The sequence below is a fragment of the Schistocerca americana genome, chromosome 7 (assembly GCF_021461395.2).
Source record: "Schistocerca americana isolate TAMUIC-IGC-003095 chromosome 7, iqSchAmer2.1, whole genome shotgun sequence".
Taxonomy (NCBI): Eukaryota; Metazoa; Arthropoda; class Insecta; order Orthoptera; family Acrididae; genus Schistocerca; species Schistocerca americana.
In genome coordinates this window covers 229,032,280-229,055,908 of record NC_060125.1, presented here as the reverse complement: position 1 = coordinate 229,055,908, position 23,629 = coordinate 229,032,280, and the positions used below count along the sequence as shown (strand labels likewise).

Genomic DNA, 23,629 nt, shown 5'->3' with positions numbered 1-23,629 from the left:
AGAATAGCAAATTTATCTGGGACAAGCTCGGTGATATACATGATGTCCCAGGAGAAATGCTCAATCTTTTTCGATACGATAAAAACATGGGCTCTAAAATGCATACCTAAAGAGCTATGAGCATTTGTTCAGTAGAAGAGATCTGTTTCACTATAGCGAAGATAAATAAGTGCTAATAACTTTTCAAGGTACTTGCTTTAGAACCTATGTTTCCTGGACTTTGTTTCTTGTTTCGTTTCATACTATCATCTCTCTAAATATGAAAAGGAAAGAGATTGATGTAGAAGAGATTTTTCTCAAACTATTGAGGATGAAAATTGTTCATTGTTCTTGAGGTATTCATTTTGGAGCCCAAGTTTAATAGAGTTTTTTGCTTCAAATGATCTTTCCTGTTGTACACCTGAATATTAATCATTCATCCTGGGACATGCTGTATAGGTCTGACATGAAATTACAGAATGAAAATAGGCTGAACATGGGGATGTTTGTGCTGCTGTTGCATCCGTTCAAATGAGGGCTGCCTGAAAGTTTATACCAATCTCTGTGGAAACTAGCTTCTACAGCTCCCCTTCAGGGGCCTGGTGTGAGGTTCACCAGAAAAGAATGCACCGTATGGTCAGTATATGTATTTTCCCTAATTAATTGTCATTCCTTGTGCACACATCTCTTTGCTAATACATTCCATTACTCAGTAGCCCTCCTGTTATTCCCGCACTTTCTCTGTATCTTCTCTTGAAGTCTTCGTATAGTCAGGTATATGGGGATATATTCATAAGATTCTATTAATTTATTAGCCATGATAGAGGACTTCTCCCTGCCCCAGTTTATGTGCCCAAACAGTGGATGATTATGTTCCATACTGATATCAGCTAGTTATATAATACGGTCTAAGTGTAAGATGTCAACAGGGAAAAAAATAAATGATTTTTGTAGATAAGGATGCAAGTATATAGTGTCCTTCTGAAACTGATTTTCATATGTCACTATTGATCTTTTTTGTTGCAGTTGTCTACTGTGATTATGCAGCATCAGGCAGATCTTTGCAGTTCATTGAGGACTACATCATGCGAGAAGTCCTCCCCTGCTATGGAAACACACATACAACTACAAGTATAACCTCTCTTCAGACCACACTTTACAGGTGAACTAGTAGTGTATTTTTTAAAAGTTGTTCACTTGTAATAGAAATCATAGGATTTTAATTTAACTGTGAAATGATCTGAAAGAAATTAGACTAGAAATCAAATTGTTGAGTTGATAGTGCATATTATTTTTACCTTAGACGCTGAAATTGTATATTTTGTTTTGACTTAACCGTGGTGAGTAAGTGTTTACTTCGTGCCTTATGATGATATAACATGCTCAGCAGTTTGAGAAAGTTTTGGTGTAAGAAGGTAAGAAGCTTTGTGATTTTGTATTCATTGGAGTGAAAAAAATGAACAAGTATCATTGAAATAAAATATGAACATTACTCTGAGAACTGTTTCTGCTGAGCAGGGATTATTCTGTGCTTTGCATAATATGTTGTAGGTTGAAACACTTTTGTTCTGATACATGTCATTGGCATGGCAGGGTTAAAGATGAGGTGAATTTCTGTGATGTTGATAACTAGATTTTCTAATGATTAGACTGCTGTGTACATTAGCCAAATGTCAACAGCAGGCATTAGTTATCAGCTAATGACAGTGTTCACTGAGAACAGGAAACAATATTGCATACATTTGAAGTGAATGGCAGACATCTGCCCAGTGACTAAAAATCTGTAGCAATGAGTTGTTCCCAGCTTTCACCCCCCCCCCCCCTCCTCCCCACTTGACAGATTTGCTAATATTTGAATTGAAAGCTACCTAAGAAAGTTATAAAACCTTTTATTGATATAGCACAAAGAGCTACTATTGGTACTCTAGTTTACTTTTGATGCTGCTGGCTAATGGACCCTTTGATAACTTTCATTCTGAAAAATTACTTTCATTCAAAACATAGAATTTAAATTTCTAGTTAAGAAGTAATACATATCAATACATATTATAAAGTGGATGAGTATATATTTGTATGTATGTTCCACATCTTCACCACTGGACCGATTTCATCCAAACTTGGTACACATATCACTTATTGTTTGGAAAGAATCGCTGTTGACGAAGAACCACTTACCTATCACAGGGGTGGCAGGTGGGGGTGAAAAAGCAGTGTAGTCCATGACACATGGATATCCATACAGTATTCATCCAGTATTTGAGAATGACAGCACGTAGAATGACTTGCAACAAACTTTACAAATAATTTCAAACCTTTACAAAACTTATTTCCCTGACAGTCCCCACAAAATGATGAAAGGAAAACGTTTATCACTTACTACATTTTTGCTGTTCATGCAGATACACTAGTTGAACTTCCTCAGAAAATTATCCCATATTTAATGCCAGATGCAAAATAACTATCATAATCTATTTTTCATGCACTCAAGTCAGTGGAATTTGCTAGTATCTGCATTGCAAATGCAAAACTGCTCAGTTTATTTGATAGGAAGCCAATATTTGTATTCCAGCTTAAGGTCTTGTCCACATGTAGTCCCAGGAATTTGACCATGTCAACTTCTTTCGCAGGTTGATTGTTATGTTGTATTTTAAGTTTCACACATTATGAATGTTTGGTTTTGAAATGTTCCATATGGGTGTTTACAATGCTCAGCTTCAATCCATTTAACTGGAACCAGTTTTCTAAGGTATCCAGTGTGCTAAGTTAGCCAATTTAGAGCATTTTCTTTAATCCTGTATTTGTCTAATTTGTAGATAAGCAAATCAAGTTTCATGGAGTCAAATGCTTTTGCGAGATCACAGAAAATACCTGCAACGTTACTCCTCTGATCCAATGATTTGTCTATCTTTTCAATAAAGTTATTCACTGCAAATAGTGTTTTTTCCTGGTTGAAATCCAAAGTGGTTGCGTATAATAATATCATTTTTTACAATAAAGTTTTTTATCTGGTTTGCAGATACTTTCTCTAACACTTTTGACAGGACTGGAGGAATAAATATAGGCTGATGGTTTCCCATGTCTTCCCTCGATTATTTCTTGAACAGAGGTCTGACTTTGGTATACTTCAAAACATTGGGAAAACACCCCTTTTCAAAAGACTGGTTGAATATTTTATTTATGTTTAGGTGCTATTATGTTACACACTGTTTTAATCACTTTGTGGGTATCCCATCCCACACAGCACCGTTTTTATTTTTTGATGATACAATAACATTTTCCATATCCTTTACTGTTACTTTTTTTTAAATCCTTAAGAAACTCAGATTCTTGGTGGATTCCAAAAGGATTTACTTTACTCTGATACTCTGCTACATCAACATCTGACTTTGCCACATTTATGAAGAATTCATTTAAACACTCTGATATTTGACTCATGTTTACAATAAAGCTATCTTCTACTTTAATCCTAAATATTTCATTACTGCTAACTCTAACACATAACTCTGATTTGACGACAGATCACACTGCTTTTGTTTTACTTTTATGTTGTACAATGAACTTCTTCTTTGCCATTTGTTTGGCTGCATTCACAACTTTTTAAAATATTGCTTTACAATGACGAACATAATCAGTAAAATGTCTTTTTTAATAATATTACAGTTAATTGTGATGTTTCCTCTTCCTGGCACTAGAAATTTTTGTACCCTGTTTATTAGTCCTTTTGTTGCACTTGTTTCTAAGTGGAATAATTCCATTGAATATTTCAAGAAAGCTACTTAAAAAATTGTTAAAGTTACTATCACTTGAAATACAGCTGTTGAAGGCCATTCAACCTCTCTTAACTTATTTCTAAATGTAACTGAATTTTTTCATTGAATTTCTTTTTTATATGGCTTTCGTTACAAGAAATCTCTTTCTTAATTTTTGGTAGTTCAATGAATAAAGCAGGGTGGTCAGAGATTAATTTGTCAGAATATTATCAATACATGTAGCTGACTGTGCATTATTTACTCTATTGGGTTGCATGAAGTTTATGAAGCCAAAGTTTTTTTTTATTAAGTCAGTGAATTTGGACACATCATTGCTTTCAACTATGATATTAATATTGAAGTTGGCAGCTGTTACTATCCTTTTCCTTTTTTCTTTACTGAGTTTTTCAACCAGGAATGATATTTCACCAGGAAAGCTTCAATTGTAGCTTTCTAGGTACTCTATCAATAGAAACTACTATGGCATTGAGGTCCTTCAACTCAATACAGCAACTTTCAAATATACACTCTTCATTCAAATGATTAAAATCATTTCTTATTTCATACTTTATACCAGAATGAGTAAGTATGCAGGAGCCTCCATGCAATTTCTCTTGTCTAAAAAGCTGTTGGCAAATTCAAAATTTTCAATTTCATTAAGAATTTTGTTAGATGTAAGCCAGTGTTATAATTTGTAATTCATTCACTTTATGACTTTTGTTTAAAAAGTCAGAACTTAGAGCATTTACATTCGAGTGCATTATACAGGGACATGCTTTAAAATACTTGTGTGCTAACTCATACAATACTTCATACGGAAGTACATGGCAGCCCATAGCACCACACAGACATGACAAGCAACTTGTTTGTGGATCCATGTTTACTGGAATGTAATTGCTTCTATTGTCATATATTTCTACCCATGTCAGTTGTCACTGTTAATTATGATGCATCCTGTATAAAATGAGACCGGAGAAACAGTCATCCATGGAACTTTGTGTTCTCAGAGGGGAGTTTTGTATCCAAATGAGCACAGAACTTTTGGTACCCAAAGTGCTAAGTCATGATCTAGTGCATGCATTCTGAGAAATGCATGGAAAGTTATCTGATACTGAGATATTGTGAAATACCTGTACCAGCATAGGCAACACATTAAAAGAACGCAGCATATGTCTTGAAATAAAAACTCACATGTTTTTATCAGCATATTAAAATAAAATAGGATCAATGTGTGTGACCTAAGGAACAGAACAGTATTGTCAAAAACATACAGTTAAGCATCTAAAGTAATTTTTGTGTTTTTTTTTTTTTTTTTTTTTTTTTTTTTTTACATCCAAATGGGGAAAATTAGCTGATCATCAGTAAAGTGAAATAAAATGTTTATTTCAAACTGGCTTTATGCAAGAAAACAATGTCTTTCAAGAGATCAAGGTTTACACCTAGAGAGCCTCACCAGATGAGCAAAAATTGCTAACTGTACAGTCAGTATAGCATAAATTTTGTTAAATATTGCACCCAGAAAGTCAGATAGGGTCTTTGCAAACTTTTTCATATAAATTGGCCGTGGGCCAGTGCAGAGCTCACCAGGCTTCCTCTCACCATGCTCTACATTGCTGCCTGCTTTTTGCATTGTTCTGTTGGTTGTTTGCTGTTATATCAGATAGAAAATTGAAATCTGATTGGGAGCTAAGACTTCCTATCATTCACTCTTATTCATCTTATTATTTCTGCACAATTGCTCATATCTTCCGCCAGAAATTTGTTTTCCAAAGTGCCACAGTTACTGCTGGAAGTTAAGAGTACAAATCCAACATCCAATTCTTGAAATAAGTATGACGCTTCTCATAATCAACATATAGTATATAGTACTCTTGTTTACAATGACTATACATTACAAAGTTGCTTCCTTATGCAAAACATTATAAATTACCTCGAAGAAAACTGTCTATTGACACACAGTCAGCATGGGTATAGAAAATATCGTTCTTGTGAAACACAACTAGCTCTTTATTCACGTGAAGTGTTGAGTGCTATTGATAAGGGATTTCAGATTGATTCCATGTTTCTGGATTTCTGGAAGGCTTTTGACACTGTACCACTCAAGTGGCTTGTAGTGAAATTGCGTGCTTATGGAATATCGTCTGTTATGTGACTGGATTTGTGATCTCCTGTCAGAGGTCACAGTTTGTAGTAATTTACGGAAAGTCATCGAGTAAAACAGAAGTGATTTCTGGTGTTCCCCAAGGTAGTGTTATAGGCTGATTGCTTTTCCTTATCTATATAAATGATTTTGGATACAATCTGAACAGCCGTCTTAGGTTGTTTGTAGATAACGCTGTCATTTATCGACTAATAAAGTCATCAGAAGATCAAAACAAATTGTAAAACAATTTAGAAAAGATGTCTGAATGGTGCAAAAATTGCCAGTTGACCCTAAATAACAAAAAGTGTTAGGTCATTCACATGAGTGCTAAAAGGAAAATCCATTAAACTTCGGCTACACGATAAATCAGTCTAATCTAAAAGCCGCAAATTCAACTAAAGTACCTAGGCATTACAATTACGAACAACTTAAATTGGAAGGAACACATAGAAAATGTTGTGGGGAAAGCTAACCAAAGACTCAGTTTTATTGGCAGGACACTTAGAAAATGTAACAGGTCTATTAAGGAGATTGCCTACACTACACTTGTCCGTCCTCTTTTTAGAATACTGCTGTGTGTTGTGAGATCCTTACCAGATAGGACTGACGGAGTACATCAAAAAAGTTCAAAGAAGGGCAGCATGTTTTGTATTATCGCCAAATATGGGAGAGAGTGTCACAGAAATGATACAGGATTTAGGCTGAACATCATTAAAAGAAAGGCGTTTTTCGGTGCGATGGAATCTTCTTACAAAATTCCAATCACCAACTTTCTCCTCTGGGTGCGAAAATATTTTGTTGACACCGACATACATAGGGAGAAGCGATCACCACGATAAAATAAGGGAAATCAGAGCTCGTATGGAAAGATATAGGTGTTCATTCTTTCCGCACGCTGTACGAGATTGGAATAATAGAGAATTGTGAAGGTGGTTCCATGAACCCTCAGCCTGGCACTTAAATGTGATTTGCATACTATCCATGTAGATGTAGAACATCACACTTACACTAGAAGCACTCAATCCAAAAATAGTCTGCCGAATTTAACAGATTCCAGTGGAATAAGTATTAACAAGTTTTCTCTTGTCCCTGTGATGTCAGACACTGTCAGAGCTGCTCTTCCTCAATGGCTCACACCATATCTCTTGACTATACAGGATAAACTGCCCAGGCCGCAGGTCCCGCACATGTGATAAAATGCTCATCGTTGTCCCAGCTTGCAGATATGCTGTGTCCATACATTTCATAATACATGCACATAAATGAAATGTACATCCAAGCATCATGTTCTCTAATTCATTAAGAAAATAAACTTCTTATAGTGGTAATAATCATTAATTGGTCCCCAGTTTCACCCATACAGGCCCCAGAAAGTCGTTCTAACACCTTGCTAATGATGCTAAGTGAAGAAGGTAGCAACAGACTCGGTAATTGCCTTTGGCTTTGCAAACTCCACATTCAAATTAAACAATATTGATGGAATAAATTACTCAAAGCACCCCATAGAAAATTCATATAAACCTGATTGAATTATTTATCAACCCCAATAAAAAAGTGTTTCTCTAGGAAGAGTATATGAGACTCTACAAAATTTACAGATCTATACTGTGATATTGCCCTATGTAGTTGTTACAGAGAACACAATTTACATTTATGAGGCCAGTTTCCTCATTACACACTTTCAACATTCATAAAGAACCAGAAGGGTTACTTGATTTGAACTATTAACAAGCATTTGTTGTTGGACATTCTATAGTCAGTTACATATCTTTCCAAACCTGAAGATTAGCATATAAAACTTAGATACTTGCCTCTTTATTAGGTCATCTGTAAATTAGTGTATGGAACAGAATAATAAACTCGGTAAATTCTTCTACTTTGGTAGTTTGGAGAAACTGCAAAACTGATGGTATCAGTTTATATAGTAACCATCAAGATACACTTCTCTCATTTACTTTTTCACAGTGATAATGTCCCTATTTATGTATCTCTCTCTCTCTCTCTCTCTCTCTCTCTCTCTCTCTCTCTCTCTCTCTCTCTCTCAAACACACACACACACACACACACACACACACACACACACACACACACACACACACACACACTCTTACACACATATTCATACCTGGTTTTTAACGTGTCTTGTGTACTGCATTTATTTTATTCCTCCATACAGATTTCTGAATGCTCTCCTGTTATATGTTTCAACAAATTCCCTCCCATGATACATTTCAACAAATGCCCTGCCCCAGGATGCCTCTAGACCAAGTACTATACCCTTCTCCAGGGTTAGGAATGTCATTTACTCTCAAATCTAAACCCCAGTTGTTAGACTGTGCGTCAAGAAGCTCAAGTGTCAAATTTTCTTGAGTACTAGGAGACCAATACTTCTTTTTAAGCTTCTACTTAAAATCAGTCCAGGATATAAATTCTTCAGCATGAGCAGTTTCACACTCCACCAGATCACCCTCTAAGTAACTTAATACAAAATAAATTCTCTTTGAATCATCCCATCACTTGGGTAAAGATTTACTAAACATTCTTAAAAAATACATGCGGTGAACCTCTTCATCCAGCTTGAATTTAGGGAATTGTTTGGGTAGATTAGTTCCATTTTCCAGCTGCAGTTCCTCTATTAGCTCAGTTGACATCCCTTATTTCCACTAAGCTTTCTTTTATTTAATTCCTCCTCAGTCTTAGTCAATTCGTCCCAAATTTTCTGTAGGTCACTCTCCATCCTATCTGTTTCTGCATTGGAATGAGGTGTACCTACAGACGATTCAACCCTTTTTCACACTTTATCATTGACTATGTCAACTATACACTCCTCCAAACTAGCAAGTGCAGAGTCTGAAATAGCAGCTACATCTGAATTTTTGCTTTGTTCCAACACATTTAGCACTACTTGAGCACCAGAGATTTGATCATGTATTCTATTAAATTCCTGTTTCATTAATTCTTTTCAACTCCTTGTCTAAATTGCTCATTCTCTTCATCTGAAACTAAATCACTCTGTTTCAGTATTTCGTAGTTTAGCTCCTCTTTTGGAGTGGATAGTCTCCTGTAACTGCAATATGTTACTCTGAATTTCTTATTTTCCCTTACATAACTCATAGACTCTTGAGTGTGTTTGCTGGAGTGTGATCTTTGTTATTTCATTTATTAATTCTGATTTTGTTTGCTCAAATGCCATGTTTGTTTGCTTGAGTGCTGTATTTGTTTTTTTTTATTTAATTCTTTAATTCTGATTTAGCAATCTCTGTAGTGGCAGTTAACTTCTTTAAATCATTGTTCAATTGCACACAAAATATTCTGAGCTATTCTGTCACATCTGCATCCATTCTTCTAGTCACCACAGGCATATGATGTCCACAGTAACATATGTTTAATTAAGCTCAGCTTAATTTTGTAGCAAGGCTAACCACATTGTTTAAGTATACTCATGAACTGTGGTTCACCCCACAACACAAAAAACTTTTTGAAACTAATCATCTAGGGTTTTATACAGCTCACCAGACTCTTACCACTGCTGCAGGTTGACAGGCCACATCTGCAATCTGTGACCAGTGTTGTACATGTGTCATGGGATTAATACAATTGAAGTCTTCCTCTGACTCATTAGTTTCTTCTGTGTCATAATTGTAGCTGCAGAATTTAATAATTGTTTATTAAGTACTCAAGCTTCTTCAGAATTCTTAATTTGCAGTGCTATCAATTGATTTGGCACCATTTCATAATCTTGGCTGTTGACCTTTGTTGTTACAGCAACAGATGTCAACTCAAGCAAATCTTCACACTCAAAAATCACCAATTCTCTTCAAAATTTCAAATTTCTGATTGCTGTTCTTGTTCTTTGTCAATTTTATTTTCTCAGTCATATTTGTTCTGGGTCCTGTCAAGGTCACCACATGCAATGTTCTGCTGGTTCCTTTACCTGGATATCAGGTGGTGAAGTAAAGTCTGATTGGGAGCTAAGAGTTCCTGTATTCATTCTTGCTCATCATATTATTTCCACACAGTTGCTCCTGTCTTCTGATTGAACTTCGTTTCTTGAAGAGCTTCAGTTACTGCTTTAAGTTAAGAGTACAAATACAGCATCCAATTCTTGAAATAAATGTGGCGCTTCTCATAAACAATATAGCTTATATTGTATTCTTGTTTACAGTAACCAAACAGTACAAAGTTGCTTCATTATTCGCAACATCACAATTACATTCATATGGACTCATTCCAAAAATGGTCTGCCTTATTTAAGAGATTTCAATTTTAGTGAATATATAACCAGTTTTCTTTTGTTCACATGATTCATAAGCATTGTCATGGCTGTTCTTCCTCCATGGCTCATACCATGACTCCAAAACTGCACCTGATGACACAGAATAAACTGCCCAACCAGAAGGTACTGAAAACATGGTACAATGTCTATCATTATCCTGGCGTGCACATATGTGGCATGCATCCATTTCATAATGTATGTGCATAAATATAGCATACATCTAAACAGCAGACTATACTAAATAATTACAACAATAAAATTTTTATGCTGGTGATCAACATTCATCAGTTTGAAAGATGCTTGTGCAGCACATCACTTCACCAAAGCGATGTGTTGCACTACACTGTCATTCAGCACAAGATACCTTCAGAGGGATGTCCATCTTAGTGTTGTGTTTAGTGACAAGAGCAGATTTTGTACAGCATCAGTGACTGTCTTATGTCGTGACTATGATTAAATGAGTTACTGAAATGTGTCAGGCAGCAATACTAGCTCTAGACTTCATGATGTGTTGAATCTTTATTTACAAGAATGTAATACACATTTGTAGTTTGTTGATGGAGCACTGAAAATCTGGCAATTTTATGCCTTTCAGAAAATGCTGGGAAGAGCAAGAAAATCTTTGAACATACACTGCTGTTGGTGTAACAATTTCACACAATTACCAGCTGCTTATGCACAGCAATTTGCATTTTCTTACTTTTAAGGTCATCTGCCAGTCACTCTACTAAACTTTAATTTGCTGTAAATTATTCCCAATTTCGCAATTGTTCTGCTTAGACACTTCTTTCTGTCAACAAGGGCATAAAATGGAAACTATCTGCTAGTGGTACTGACATTACTAAGTTATCTACTTATACTGTGAACAGTAGCAGTTAACTGCCCTGAGGCACAGTCATTGTTATGTTTCAGTAGTGATTCTTGATATAGAACTACATATTGATCCTAATCTGACAAAAATCTCATAACTACTAAATAACTCATTAGAAGTTCTGAGGTTTGCGTTCTGCTTAGGGCTACAGTAGTATCTTGTGTATTTCTATTGTGTAAAACGATCTGATCAAATGTTGTTTAGTGAATAAATCATATGGTAGAAATAATATTCAACTTTGAAAGAGATAGGAAGAAGAACACGGACATGAAACTTACTGTACGATTAGAATGGTGCACAAAACTGGGTCTTTAAGTGGGTCTTAAAGCAGGGAGCTTTGCCATTTGTGGGCAAATGCTCTGCTGACTGAACAGTGCAAACTTTCTCCCAGGAGTGCTGGAAGTTTTGTAGGCGGGAGAAGAGGTGCTGTTGGACATAGAGTTGTGAGGGCAGGTTATGAGTAGTGCTTGGATAGCTCAGTCAGTAGAACATCTGCCTGTGAATGGTAAAGGTCGCAGGTTTTGAGTTCCAGTGCAGATCACAGTTTTAATTTGCGAGGAAGTTTGGAATCAGCTCACACTCCACTATAGGGAGAATTTCATTCTAGAGTATGGATAAGTTGAAGCTTGCAGTTTGACAGTCAGATGTGCTGCGGTTGCACAATTGGCAAATAACCGCATCAGTGTCCTAGTCTGATACACCATTTTAACTTGTAAAATTCAGTCAACACACCCCATACTCTGCAAAGCACTATAATTTTTTGCCATGGTTTCTACACTTTTTTCTGGACAAAGAGTGTAAATTGCAATATATGGTCCTGTACTGTGTTGCTGTTGCATATCATTGAAGTAAAGTAATTTCATCTGTGTGGACTACCTTTGTGCATCCTTATTTTTGTTTAAGTTAGTTGCTATTTTTCATCTTGTTCTTTTTGTTGCAGGCATGAAGCAAGAGACATTTTCCGGAATGCTGTGCATGCTTCTGAACATGATGCAGTCATATTTGCAGGTTCAGGTTGCACTGGGGCAGTACACAAATTAATCCATGCACTCAACTTGCCTGAGCCTCCAGTTGTATTTGTAGGGCCATGCGAGCACCATTCCAACCTGTTGCCTTGGAGGGAGATTGGCTCAAAGGTACTTTTAAACTTCTGTTTTGCAGTGGCATTAGAATAAGAGAAGAAGAAGAAAACATTGGGCAGTCATATTTGTAGCCCCAATTTTCTGTATACTTAGATCTCTGTCTTTTTCAGTTTTCTTTCAAAATAAAGAAAGACAAATGTTATTGATATTCTTTGCTCAGGATTACTGTATGGTTTTGAAACAGGCAGTGAAACTGCTAAGACTCTTCCAAGATCATAAAGTAGTGTTTTTTGGTTCACGAATATTGGCATTGTGTATGCTGTGAGATTAATTAATTTTGATTAGTATTTTCATTCAGTCTGAAAGACACTTCATATGTGTCACGTAGGTTTGTGTAGTGTGGTAACAGACACAGATAGATTGGTGGAACAAAACACATTGTTTCTGTTGGCTGGGGACTTTACGATACAAAATACTATAGTCATCTGGCTCTTTAAGCTTTCTATCACATTATTAAATTAAAAAACCACTTTTTCTAGTTATGTATTTACACGATAAATAAGAAATAAGACAGGCAGCATCAGTAATAATCAAGTTACTTACAACAGGCTACTAAATTCTACGTTTTTTTGCATGTTTACACACACCAGTGTAGATGTAATTATGGTGGACTTCTAGAAACCACATATATTCTTCCAGATCATTGTGTAATCATATAAAAGTTATCTGTATGTTACATAGATGAGGATCAGATCACAGGTCACAAAGTTATCTTGCATAATTACAGCAGCATTCCTACCTGGCTATCGCTTCTTTACTTCTTTTACTTATTCATTTTTGTGTGTTCCATGGATCCTTACAATGATAAGTTTGCTCTGGATGTTTAATGTGTCATTATTATGATTACATATATTTTAATGTAAATGCAATTACAATTTACTACTCAATAGATATTACAGTAAAACAATAAATGATTATGATTTTAACTCTTCAATAGACACGTTTGGTGTAGGGTTGTCAACTTTTTTTTGTCAAAATATGGGAGACTTCGACCCGACAGAATTATAGAATTTTTTTACTTAAACTATATTTGTGTACACTTTTGGCAGCAGTCTGAAGTTTGTGATCATTCTTTACAAACTGGACAAATAGATCACATGTGTAACAAAAATTAACACTTATTTGTAGTTCAGCATTCATTAAATCTAGATTGCAACGGTTCCTATCATCAGACCATTTGTTCATCAAAGAAAAAATTCTTTGTGTGAGCATTAGAGGCCAGTATACTGAGAACGAAGCCAAGAATCATATTTATCTCCTTGGATTTAATTCCTTTGCCTTAGTCATCACAGATACACACTTTTAAACTGTGCTATCATCAGTGGCAGTTTTGGTATTTGTTATAATTTTCAAAGAATATAATTCATTGTACAGGTTATCCTCATTTATGTCTAGCTGAATATGAGTAAGCAGGCCCTGAAAATCATTAAAATTAACTGAATTCTTTAGGGAGAGTGGGAGCAAGGACTGAATTGTAGGATTGTCAGAAGTGTTTACATTTTTTTACAATGTAAGTATTAAAAGTATCATAAAATTCAACAAGATTATTTTGAATTCTTTTCTGATTGATAGGATCTAATCTATTTAAAATCTTGTGTCTATTGCTTCCAATAAACGAGTCATCTTTTCTTTGCAAAATTTTCTTTGACAAAGCTTTAATGGCACTACAGGACTTCATATACTTAAATCTGAAATCTCTAGATATTTTGAGGTTTCCAAAATAATATTTCCAATATAAGAAAAAAAAATTGAAGATATGCTTCAAGAACTAACAATTTACTTGGATCCTCATCACTAAAATACAATTTTAAAGCCTTAGATGTTTCATTTGTGCTTTGAAAATAATTTGTTATTGGCCCCCAGATCTTTACTAGCCTATCAAGGGACAGCCACCTAGTAGGCCCATGCCTTAAAATTTCACGCCAGTCAGTCCCAACAAAATTAAAAAAAAAAAGATCTTAATTCTTCTCTGCATTTTGCTCACACTGAAAAGTGTCCATAAATCTTAACAACCATCATTTCTATGTCTACATTTAAGACATCAGAAACATATTTAGCGGCATTATGGATTATGTGATTTGTGTGGTTTGCTTTAAATACTTTGTCATTTTTCTCACTCAACAATTTCATCATGGATTTATTTTTGCCATAATTGACACTAGCATTATCGCCACTATAAGACTAAACGTTATTTATATTTAATGAATGAGATTCAAGACTGTTTTCTATCAAAGCATGAGTACCACTAGCACTCTCATCTGCTTGTTCCGCAAAATCTAATAGTTTATTTCTGGTGCCAAGACAAGGTTCAACGTACCTGATTACTACAGGAAACATTTCCCTATTATTGAAATTTGATGCATCTGAAGTCACAGAAAAAAAGATGCTACACTTCTCTGGATCATTAAGCTCATCTAGGAAATCACTTACACTTCTAGGCACTAATACGTTTTTTTGCAATAGACTGTGCTTTCATCCTACCACAACATATTTTTTTTGTCACATCCGAATCCATAAATATCCTTCGCAAGTTTATTTGCACAGTCCATGCTAACGTAACTTAGGTTGTGTTTCACTGCATGATACACAAATAACAACTCACCCATTACAACTTTGTTGGTTTCACCACCAGTGGAACTATCACTTAGGCACTGAAAATAGCTGGATATCTTAGATTTATTACTTCCCCTAACTCTGCTTTTGTGTCCTTTGGTGTTGGCGTGCTGCTGACTGTCTGTATTGCCACCATGTGCTATGCTGAATTGAAGCTTGCAAAGGGTGCAATACACTTTAGAATTATTTCCTTTTACAGGATTAACCCATAGATAAGTTTCTTCTCATTTCTCTTGATGCGTAAAGAAGTACTTTGCTCTCTTTTTATGTGGAATTTTGGATTATTCCATTTTGCGTAACTCGAATTAGGTGGAACGACAAAGAAACAAGATAATCGCAACATATAAAATAAACATGGGAGTTGGGAGTAGGCTTAAAAATTCAGAAGAATATGGAAGTTCCTGTATAATACGGGAGAGTCGGCAACTCTAGTTTGGTGGTCAAGTACGTACCAGGAAACTGTAAGGTCACGGGATCAAATTGTAGTCAGACCACAGATTTTTCAGTCTGTGCTTTAAACTAGCATTCACTTCTCAGTGATGTGGAGATTTTCCAGAAACAACCTGTGGTTCATATTGCACATTAAAATGTTATGAGTGAAACTGATGTTCATTTAATTGTGTACTGTTGCTCAGTTATTGACATTTCAGTAGTCAGTTTCATTTGCACGAAAAAAACATCAGTACATGACATGGTAGAGGAGGAGGGGGAGAGGAGGCTGGGTGTTAATCACCTGAAAGATTGAATGATTAGAGATGAACAACTGTTTAACCTTCCGTTCATTGTCTTACAAGATTAAAGCTTGAATAAATATTAAATGGCAGTTGCAAAATGTTGATTGGATGTTTCTGGAACTATCCATTGATCAGAAATTTCTCTTGGTCAATGAAGCGGCATCACTAATATTACTTATTTACATTACAGTACATTATATGAGAGTGTTTTAGTTACATGTACTGTTTTTCAATTGCTTAGAGTGTGAAATGCTACAAAATTGATTTCTTATTTTTTCAAGAACAGAAACAAAATCTCAAATCATTATGATGTATATGTGCTAAATGTATTGTGTAGTTTAACATTTCAGAAATTTAAGACTGAACAGTGCTGTATTTATGTCTTAATTGCAGTTAACAGCAGTATTTATTTTTAAGAAGCTGCTACGTGTATGTGCATAACTGCTTTACAGAATTATTGTGATATGTGGGACATATTTTCTGCTGCAGATCGTTCGAATCAGAGAAACTAAAGAAGGCCACCTTGACCTTGTAGATCTAGAACAGCAGTTGCAAGCACACCATGGTCTTGGGCCAAAGCTCATTGGATGCTTTTCTGCAGCATCCAATGTTACTGGTGTCCTTGCTGATGATATCGCCACAACTCTTCTATTACATCAGTATGGTGCTCTTGCATTTTGGGATTATGCTTCTGCAGGTTAGTTATATCCAGTGTATCATAATATTCTGTCACACCTTTTAATTCAGACACTATTGTTGATAATTCACAATAGTTCTAACCAACTATACTATTTGTTAATTATTTTATTTACACCAAAAATTTATATTTATTTGCAACTAACTCAAAATTTATGTGTGTGTTTCCTTGCAGCTCCTTATGTTAAACTTGACATGAACCCCATTTTGCCTGGCGTCGATGAGACTGCCGTCCACAAAGATGCTATGTTCTTTTCTGTCCACAAATTTGTTGGAGGTGTTCAGTCACCAGGTATGTCCATTCTGAGCAATTCATCAGGTAACATTTATCAGGAAAATATTGAACAGATGATTGAAATGCACAAAATGTGTGTCATTTGTGCATGTTTGTGTGAAAAACACTCGGAATCTAATATTTTAGCCTTCTGAAATAATCCATTAGTTCCCAAGAACATAGTTATAATGTATGTATAAAGAGTATATATACAATGTCAATATTTTAGGAATATTCTGTTTGTTCTTGGAGGAACATAGACATGCTAATAACTCGAATACAAAGTATTAATGTTCAACAATAATATTTATTTATACTTTGTTATAAACTGGCTTTTGGCTTCTCAGGCCATTGTCATATAATTAAATACTAAACAGAAAGTCCACACAACTCCAGCAAGAATTCATAGCTGAACCAAGTTATGTGATATTGTATGACTATATCGGTACAAAACACAAGCATAACGTAAGACCTAAAGAGACTCTGAACAAATAAATCTATATTACAGTATATTCAAATACTTAAACTATGTGAATATATAAGCCAAAAATGATGTACAAGTGAGTAATGACAGGCTGTTGTATGGACAAGCTGGAGGATGTGATGAACAGGTCCCCCCCTTTATTTGGCCTGTTTGTCTCATTCAGCAGTTTATCCACATGACACTGTAGTCTGTGCCATTAATCACTTTTAGAACATTTTTGGCATTACACTCACATAGTTTCAGTATTTAAATATATTATAATATAAGATTTATTTGTTCAGTGACTGTTTAGGTCTTACATTATACTTGTGTCTTGTATCGGTATAGTCATAAAATATCACGTATCATTGTATGGCTTTGAATTGTCGCTGAAGTTGTGTGGACTATCTGTTTAGTATTAAGTTATCTGATGATGGCCTAAGAAGCTGAAATCTGGTTCATAACGAACTTTTAAATAAATGCTATTGTGGAACATTAATACTTTGTATTAAAGTTATTAACATGTACAGGGTTATTAGAAATGATTGAAGCGATTTCACAGCTCTACAATAACTTTATTATTTGAGATATTTTCACAATGCTTTGCACACACATACAAAAACTCAAAAAGTTTTTTTAGGCATTCACAAATGTTCGATATGTGCCCCTTTAGTGATTCGGCAGACATCAAGCCGATAATCAAGTTCCTCCCACACTCGGCGCAGCATGTCCCCATCAATGAGTTCGAAAGCATTGTTGATGCGAGCTCGCAGTTCTGGCACATTTCTTGGTAGAGGAGGTTTAAACACTGAATCTTTCACATCACTATGCGTGAAACTTGCCCGCACGCGTTCAACCGTTTCTTTGCTCACTGCAGGCCGACCCGTTGATTTCCCCTTACAGAGGCATCCAGAAGCTTTAAACTGCGCATATCACGCCGAATGGAGTTAGCAGTTGGTGGATCTTTGTTGAACTTTGTCCTGAAGTGTCGTTGCACTGTTATGACTGACTGATGTGAGTGCATTTCAAGCACGACATACTCTTTCTCGGCTCCTGTCGCCATTTTGTCTCACTGTGCTCTCGAGCGCTCTGGCGGCAGAAACCTGAAGTGCGGCTTCAGCCGAACGAAACTTTATGAGTTTTTCTACGTATCTGTAGTGTGTCGTGACCATATGTCAATGAATGGAGCTGCAGTGAATTTATGAAATCTCTTCAATCATTTGTAATAGCCCTGTACTACCACATTATTGACCACATGGCTTGTTATTGCATTGTAATTCTATTGCTTATTTCATTAAGTTATCAATGAAGAGAACAGAGAATTATTGTTATGCAGCTGTCTTATAAAACATGACATCACTGTTGGTACATGTTTGTTAGAAACAAAAAATTGCAGGTTGAACTGTACAAAAGTTAACGATCATTATACTTTACATCTGAATTTTTCCACCAAAAGATAAGTAGCTTGTTCAATAACAAAGTATTTCTTACAAATGTGTTATGCATAACAGATCTTCATCTTTAATTCACCTAGATGGATACAAGTTAGTATCATATTGCTGTAGGTGTAAAATGAGGAAATTGGGAGTGGCCATCTACACAAATAGTGGAATAAAGGCCCAGGCCATGGACTTCTGTGAATACTACATTGAACAGCTATTTGACTGCTTACTTCAGTAACAATCTTGGAAATGTGCAATACAGCAGTTATGACAGCCTATAGTCCTCCAGTAGGAAACGGTTTAAGCTTCATTATCAGTTAGAGGGGGTACTAATAAGACTTAGCAGAAATAACTGGAAAGTACTGTCTGTGGAGCTTTAAATATAGATTTCATCTCTGACACTTCTGATTTAGGTCAATCAGAATTAATGATGCCCAGATTTCGCTTGAGCTTCACAGTAACATTCCCAACAAGAGTAGAAGGATATAGTGCATCAGGAATTGATAATTTATTTCTAAGCCCATCTGTTTGTAATGAAATAGATGTAAGCTCCATAATAAGTGGTTTATCTGATGATGATTATAGCAACTGTGCATCCCCATCAGAGAGGTTTATCTAAGAAAAGAAAAGTGAAATTGTACAGAATTATAAATACTGACTCAATTGCACTGTTCATAGAGACTTTATAGGATAAAAAATGGGGAAAAATTTACCATTTGCACTTAATTCTTTCCTAAAAATATTCTTACGACATTATGAATCAAGTTTTCCTTTACAGCAGGCCATTTACAGCGCAAGAAAAGAAAAATGGTGGCTAACATCTGGACTCAAAATATCTTGCACTAGGAAGAGAGTGCTTTATTTAATGCAAGGACCTAGCATTAATCATGACTTAACCATCAGAAAGGCAGAAACCTTATATAATGCACAAAAAATTTGAAATTCATAGAACAAGGCAAGGACAATTTAGAGCATTATTAGGCATAAAAAAATTAACTGGGCAAGACCAATGGTATTCAACTCCCAAGCAGTGTAGCAGCAAGACAAATGATATGAAATTAAAATATTATCTACTAAATTAAATAACAGTAGCTGAAAACACAGGCACAAAAAAATCTTCCATCAAAAGTAGATCCAATAAACTTACTTAGACAGTTAATGCATACTCTACTACCAGACATCAGTTTTGCCAAATCATCTGTTAGGGTCACAATAATCATTACATCATTACGTCACTAAAAAGTAGCAACTCTTCTGAATGTGGTGCTATCTCAGCGAAAGTATGAGAATCTTGTGCTGACTTGGTAACACCATCCTTGAGTTACCTTTTTAATCAAGAGTATTTCCTGAAAGACTGAAGTATGCATGCATTAGTAACACCAATATACAAAAGTAGAGATAAGCAACTGACCACTAATTACAGATGGATCTTATTTCTCCCCATGTTCTCAAAATTATTTGAGCGAGTAGCTTATAAGAGAACACTGAACCATACTTCTGAGAATAACATTTTAACCAGAGCTCAATTTAGCTTCCATTCTATACTCGGGACTCAGTATATGATTTCATGAACTCAGTTCTAGTACAACTATGCCTCTGTATGAATCCTAATTTCTCTTATCTTATTTTTGTCATCCTTTTGTGAAATTTAAGTAGCTAACAATAGAACTGTTCTGCAGTCAGCCTCAAATGCCAATTCTCTAAATTTTCTCATTAGTGCCTTGCGAAAAGAACATTGTCTACCCTCCAGGGATTCCCACTGGAATTCGTGAAGCATCTCCGTAGTACATATGTGCTGATCAAACCTATGGGTAACAAATCAAGCAGCACACCCTTGAACTGCTTCAATGTTTCCTTGTAATCTGATGTGGTGGGGATCCCAAACATTCAAGCAGCACTTAAGAACAAGTTACACAAGTGTTTTATACACTGTCTCCTTTATAGATGATTACACTTTCCTGAAATTCTCCCAATAAAACAAAGTCTGCCATTAACCTTTGCTACTATCTTCTGTATATGCTTGTTCCATTTCAAGGGTCTGCAATGTTTTGCCCAGATATTTCATTGATGCCATTGCACCAAATAGCACATTACTAATTCTGTATTAAAAAATTACAGGATTGTTTTTCCTACTCATCTGCCTTAACTTTTATTTTACTATATTTAGAGGAAGCTGCTGTTCATCACACCAACTATAAATTTTGTCTAAGTCCATGTACTACAATCACTCAATGATGACACATTCCCATACACCATAGTGTCATCACCAAACTGCTGCTCACATTCTCCTCCAGATCATTTATGTATACAGAGCATAAGAGAAGTCCTGTCACGCTTCCCTGGGTGCCCCTGATAATACCCTTGTCTCTAGTGAACACTCACCATTGGAAACGACATGTAAGTTCAGTTTCTTAAGAAGTCTTTGAGCCACTCACACATGTGGCAACCTATTCCATATGCTCATACCTTCATTAACAGTATACAGTGGGGCACTACATCAAATGCTTTCTGGAAACCTAGGAATATGGAATCTGCCTGTTGGCCCTCATCCATAGTTCTCAGGATGTCACACAAGAAAAGAGAAAGCTGAGATTCGCACGAGCAATGCTTTCTAAGTCTGTGCCTGAAAGGAATTTGTGGTTGATAACAAGAGGGAACTTAGGATGAACTCAGCAGTTTTCAACCATAATACTATAAATAGAAATAATTTGCCTGTGGGCTATGCATCCCTCTCAAGGGTTCAGAATGGAGTTTCGTATTCTGGGGACAGAGTCTGTAACAGGTTGCCAGTGCATATTTGTCAGGAAATTGAAATTCCCCAAGTATTTAAACACACAATAGAATAACCTCCGCTAATTTCAAGTTGCCGCCCCTCGTACCTCCCGTGTCATTCAACAACATCTTTGCCTCTTACTTCCGCCTCGGCTGACATCTCTGCCCAACCTCTTTGCAATTACATATGTCTGCCTGTGTCTGTATATGTGCAGATGGATGTGTGTGCATGTGCAAGTGTATACCTGTCATTTTTTCCCCCTAAGGTAAGTCTTTCCACTCCCGGGATTGGAATGACTCCTTACCCTCTCCCTTAAAACCCACATCGTTTCGTCTTTCCCTCTCCTTTCCTCTTTCCTGATGAAGCAACCTTGGATTGCAAAAGCTTGAATATTTGTATGTGTGTTTGTGTGTTTTTTATTGTGTCTATTGACATACCAGCACTTTCTCGTTTGGTAAGTTATGGCATTTTGTTTTTTATAATATATTATCATCCACACCTAAAATGGATGTGAATACTTGGACTCAGGAAAGTGAAATCTGCTTAATTCTAACATTTGTATCAGATATATCCTTCTTTTACCAACATATAGAGAGCTGATAGTGATGTGTGTAAAACTAAAATGATTTGTTTGAGGTATTATATAGCAGCAGTAGCTTCCTGTATAGAAAGACCTTGAAAACAATATTATGCAATTTAATTATGTTCTGACAATGATCAAAAATTTTGTACTTGGGTATTTTCATGAATATTTTATCATTTTTATTACTAAATAGTTTAATTACAAGTTTTCAAGAGTATAAGTGTATGACTTTACTACACTTTACTAATCTACTAAAACTTGTTTGCTGTGAGTAAAAGATTGTGCTAGTCATACTTTGCTTTCACTAGTATAATTCACAGAAGCAGCCAGCAGGGATTGCATCTGCCTGTTAATGTATAACTTGACTCGTTTCACATCCCTGAAGGTTCTTTTCAAGTTGAGATTGAGAGAACATAATGCGTGAATGAATGAATAAATCTTCAGGCATATAAGTGTTAGCATTTATCCTGCTTTTCCCATACCCTGTGCTTAGTAAAAGAAAAGAACAATTGAGCTTAAGGATAGTGGCAAACCTCCTTTTTTCAGTTTCTGTTGCCTATCAGATAATAATAATATTCGAAAGATGAGACAACAAATGGAGGTTTATTTAGAGAATGGGTTTCTTGCAAATATGCAATACAGAGACCACAGAACTACATGTAGTTACAATTGCTTGATATTGACAAAACTCCTTTTTCCTGAAGCAAAACAGAATAAAACATGTGTGCAATTGATGCAGCACCATCTTACTAAAGTTATATGTTGAAGTTCGAGTATAGGCACAACATAGTCATAAATATTGGGTGATATATGCAGTGCAATGTGATGTAATTTTTGTGTTGTGCATAGAGTGGGATGGATCTTTGATAATTGTATTCACATTAAACTATAACATCACCAAAAACAGTTGTTTTTATACAACAATTTTGCTGTAAGATGCTATTTAAACAAAACTGATATTTCACTCAAAACTCTATCATCAATGTAATTTTGCAGGTGTACTGGTGGCTAAGAAAGTTCTTTTCAACAATCCTGTACCTAATGGCTGCGGAGGTGGCACAGTTTTCTTTGTAACTAGAGATGGCCATCGATACTTACAGGTGTGATTTCCTTGTAATTAGAGTTACTTTAGATAATAGAGTGTTTGCTGATTCCATGAATGTTTATTCACTTATAAAGAAAATACTGCTTCTAATAGCTATTAGTGAACAAAAATGACACTGAAAGTTAGCTATTAGCATTTGAAGCTGACACTTATTTGGAGAAATCTAAGCATTTTCAAAATACAGTTAAATTAATAATGTTACTTGTGGCAGAGATGAAGAGAAAGAAGTATTTTTATATGTTGGAAAGCCAGAGATATGCTGTGAATGCATAAAGAGATTGGTAAGAAATTTCTGCTAGGAAATTTATTCATTTAGAGATGTATTCCACATGCTGTTAATGGAAGAGGACTGAAGTAAAGAATATGAAGTATTTCAAAATTACAATTTAGAACTCATGTAAAGGCATTCGCCTTGTATATAAATATAATATGGGATATGGGTGTGTGCCAAAATGTATATTTCATTATTTGACTTCTTGTATTTCTGTTATTTTCCTGATTATCTTTCATAACATCAATAGTCTACAGCCCATGGTCAAGTGGTTAGCGTTGCTACTCCTAAATTGTGAGATTCTAGTTTCAATTCCTGGCCAGGTCAAAGATTTTTTTGACTCAGCAACTGGGTTTTTGTGTTGCCCTAATGATTACATCTCATCTTCATCACAAATATGTGCAATTCACCGAAGTGGTCTCAGCTAGAAAGACTGTACCAGATGACAGAGCAACCCAAGATGGGGGCTTTCAGCAAATAATGTCACTTTTCAAGTTTGATGTACTGAAATGTCT

At 35.6% G+C, this 23,629-nt stretch overlaps 1 protein-coding gene across 1 annotated transcript in view; it reads left to right on the top strand.

Moving 5' to 3' along the window:
- The first annotated feature begins 1,009 nt into the window (after positions 1 to 1,009).
- The window catches only part of LOC124621786, a 104,375-nt gene continuing 81,755 nt past the window's right edge, over positions 1,010 to 23,629 (top strand). Inside the window, exons 1-5 of the mRNA XM_047147220.1 lie at positions 1,010 to 1,141; positions 11,959 to 12,154; positions 15,997 to 16,204; positions 16,379 to 16,495; positions 22,735 to 22,838. Of these exons, the coding sequence (XP_047003176.1) occupies positions 1,065 to 1,141; positions 11,959 to 12,154; positions 15,997 to 16,204; positions 16,379 to 16,495; positions 22,735 to 22,838 (702 nt within the window). The 5' untranslated portion in view covers positions 1,010 to 1,064. The remainder of the gene's footprint in view (positions 1,142 to 11,958; positions 12,155 to 15,996; positions 16,205 to 16,378; positions 16,496 to 22,734; positions 22,839 to 23,629) is intronic.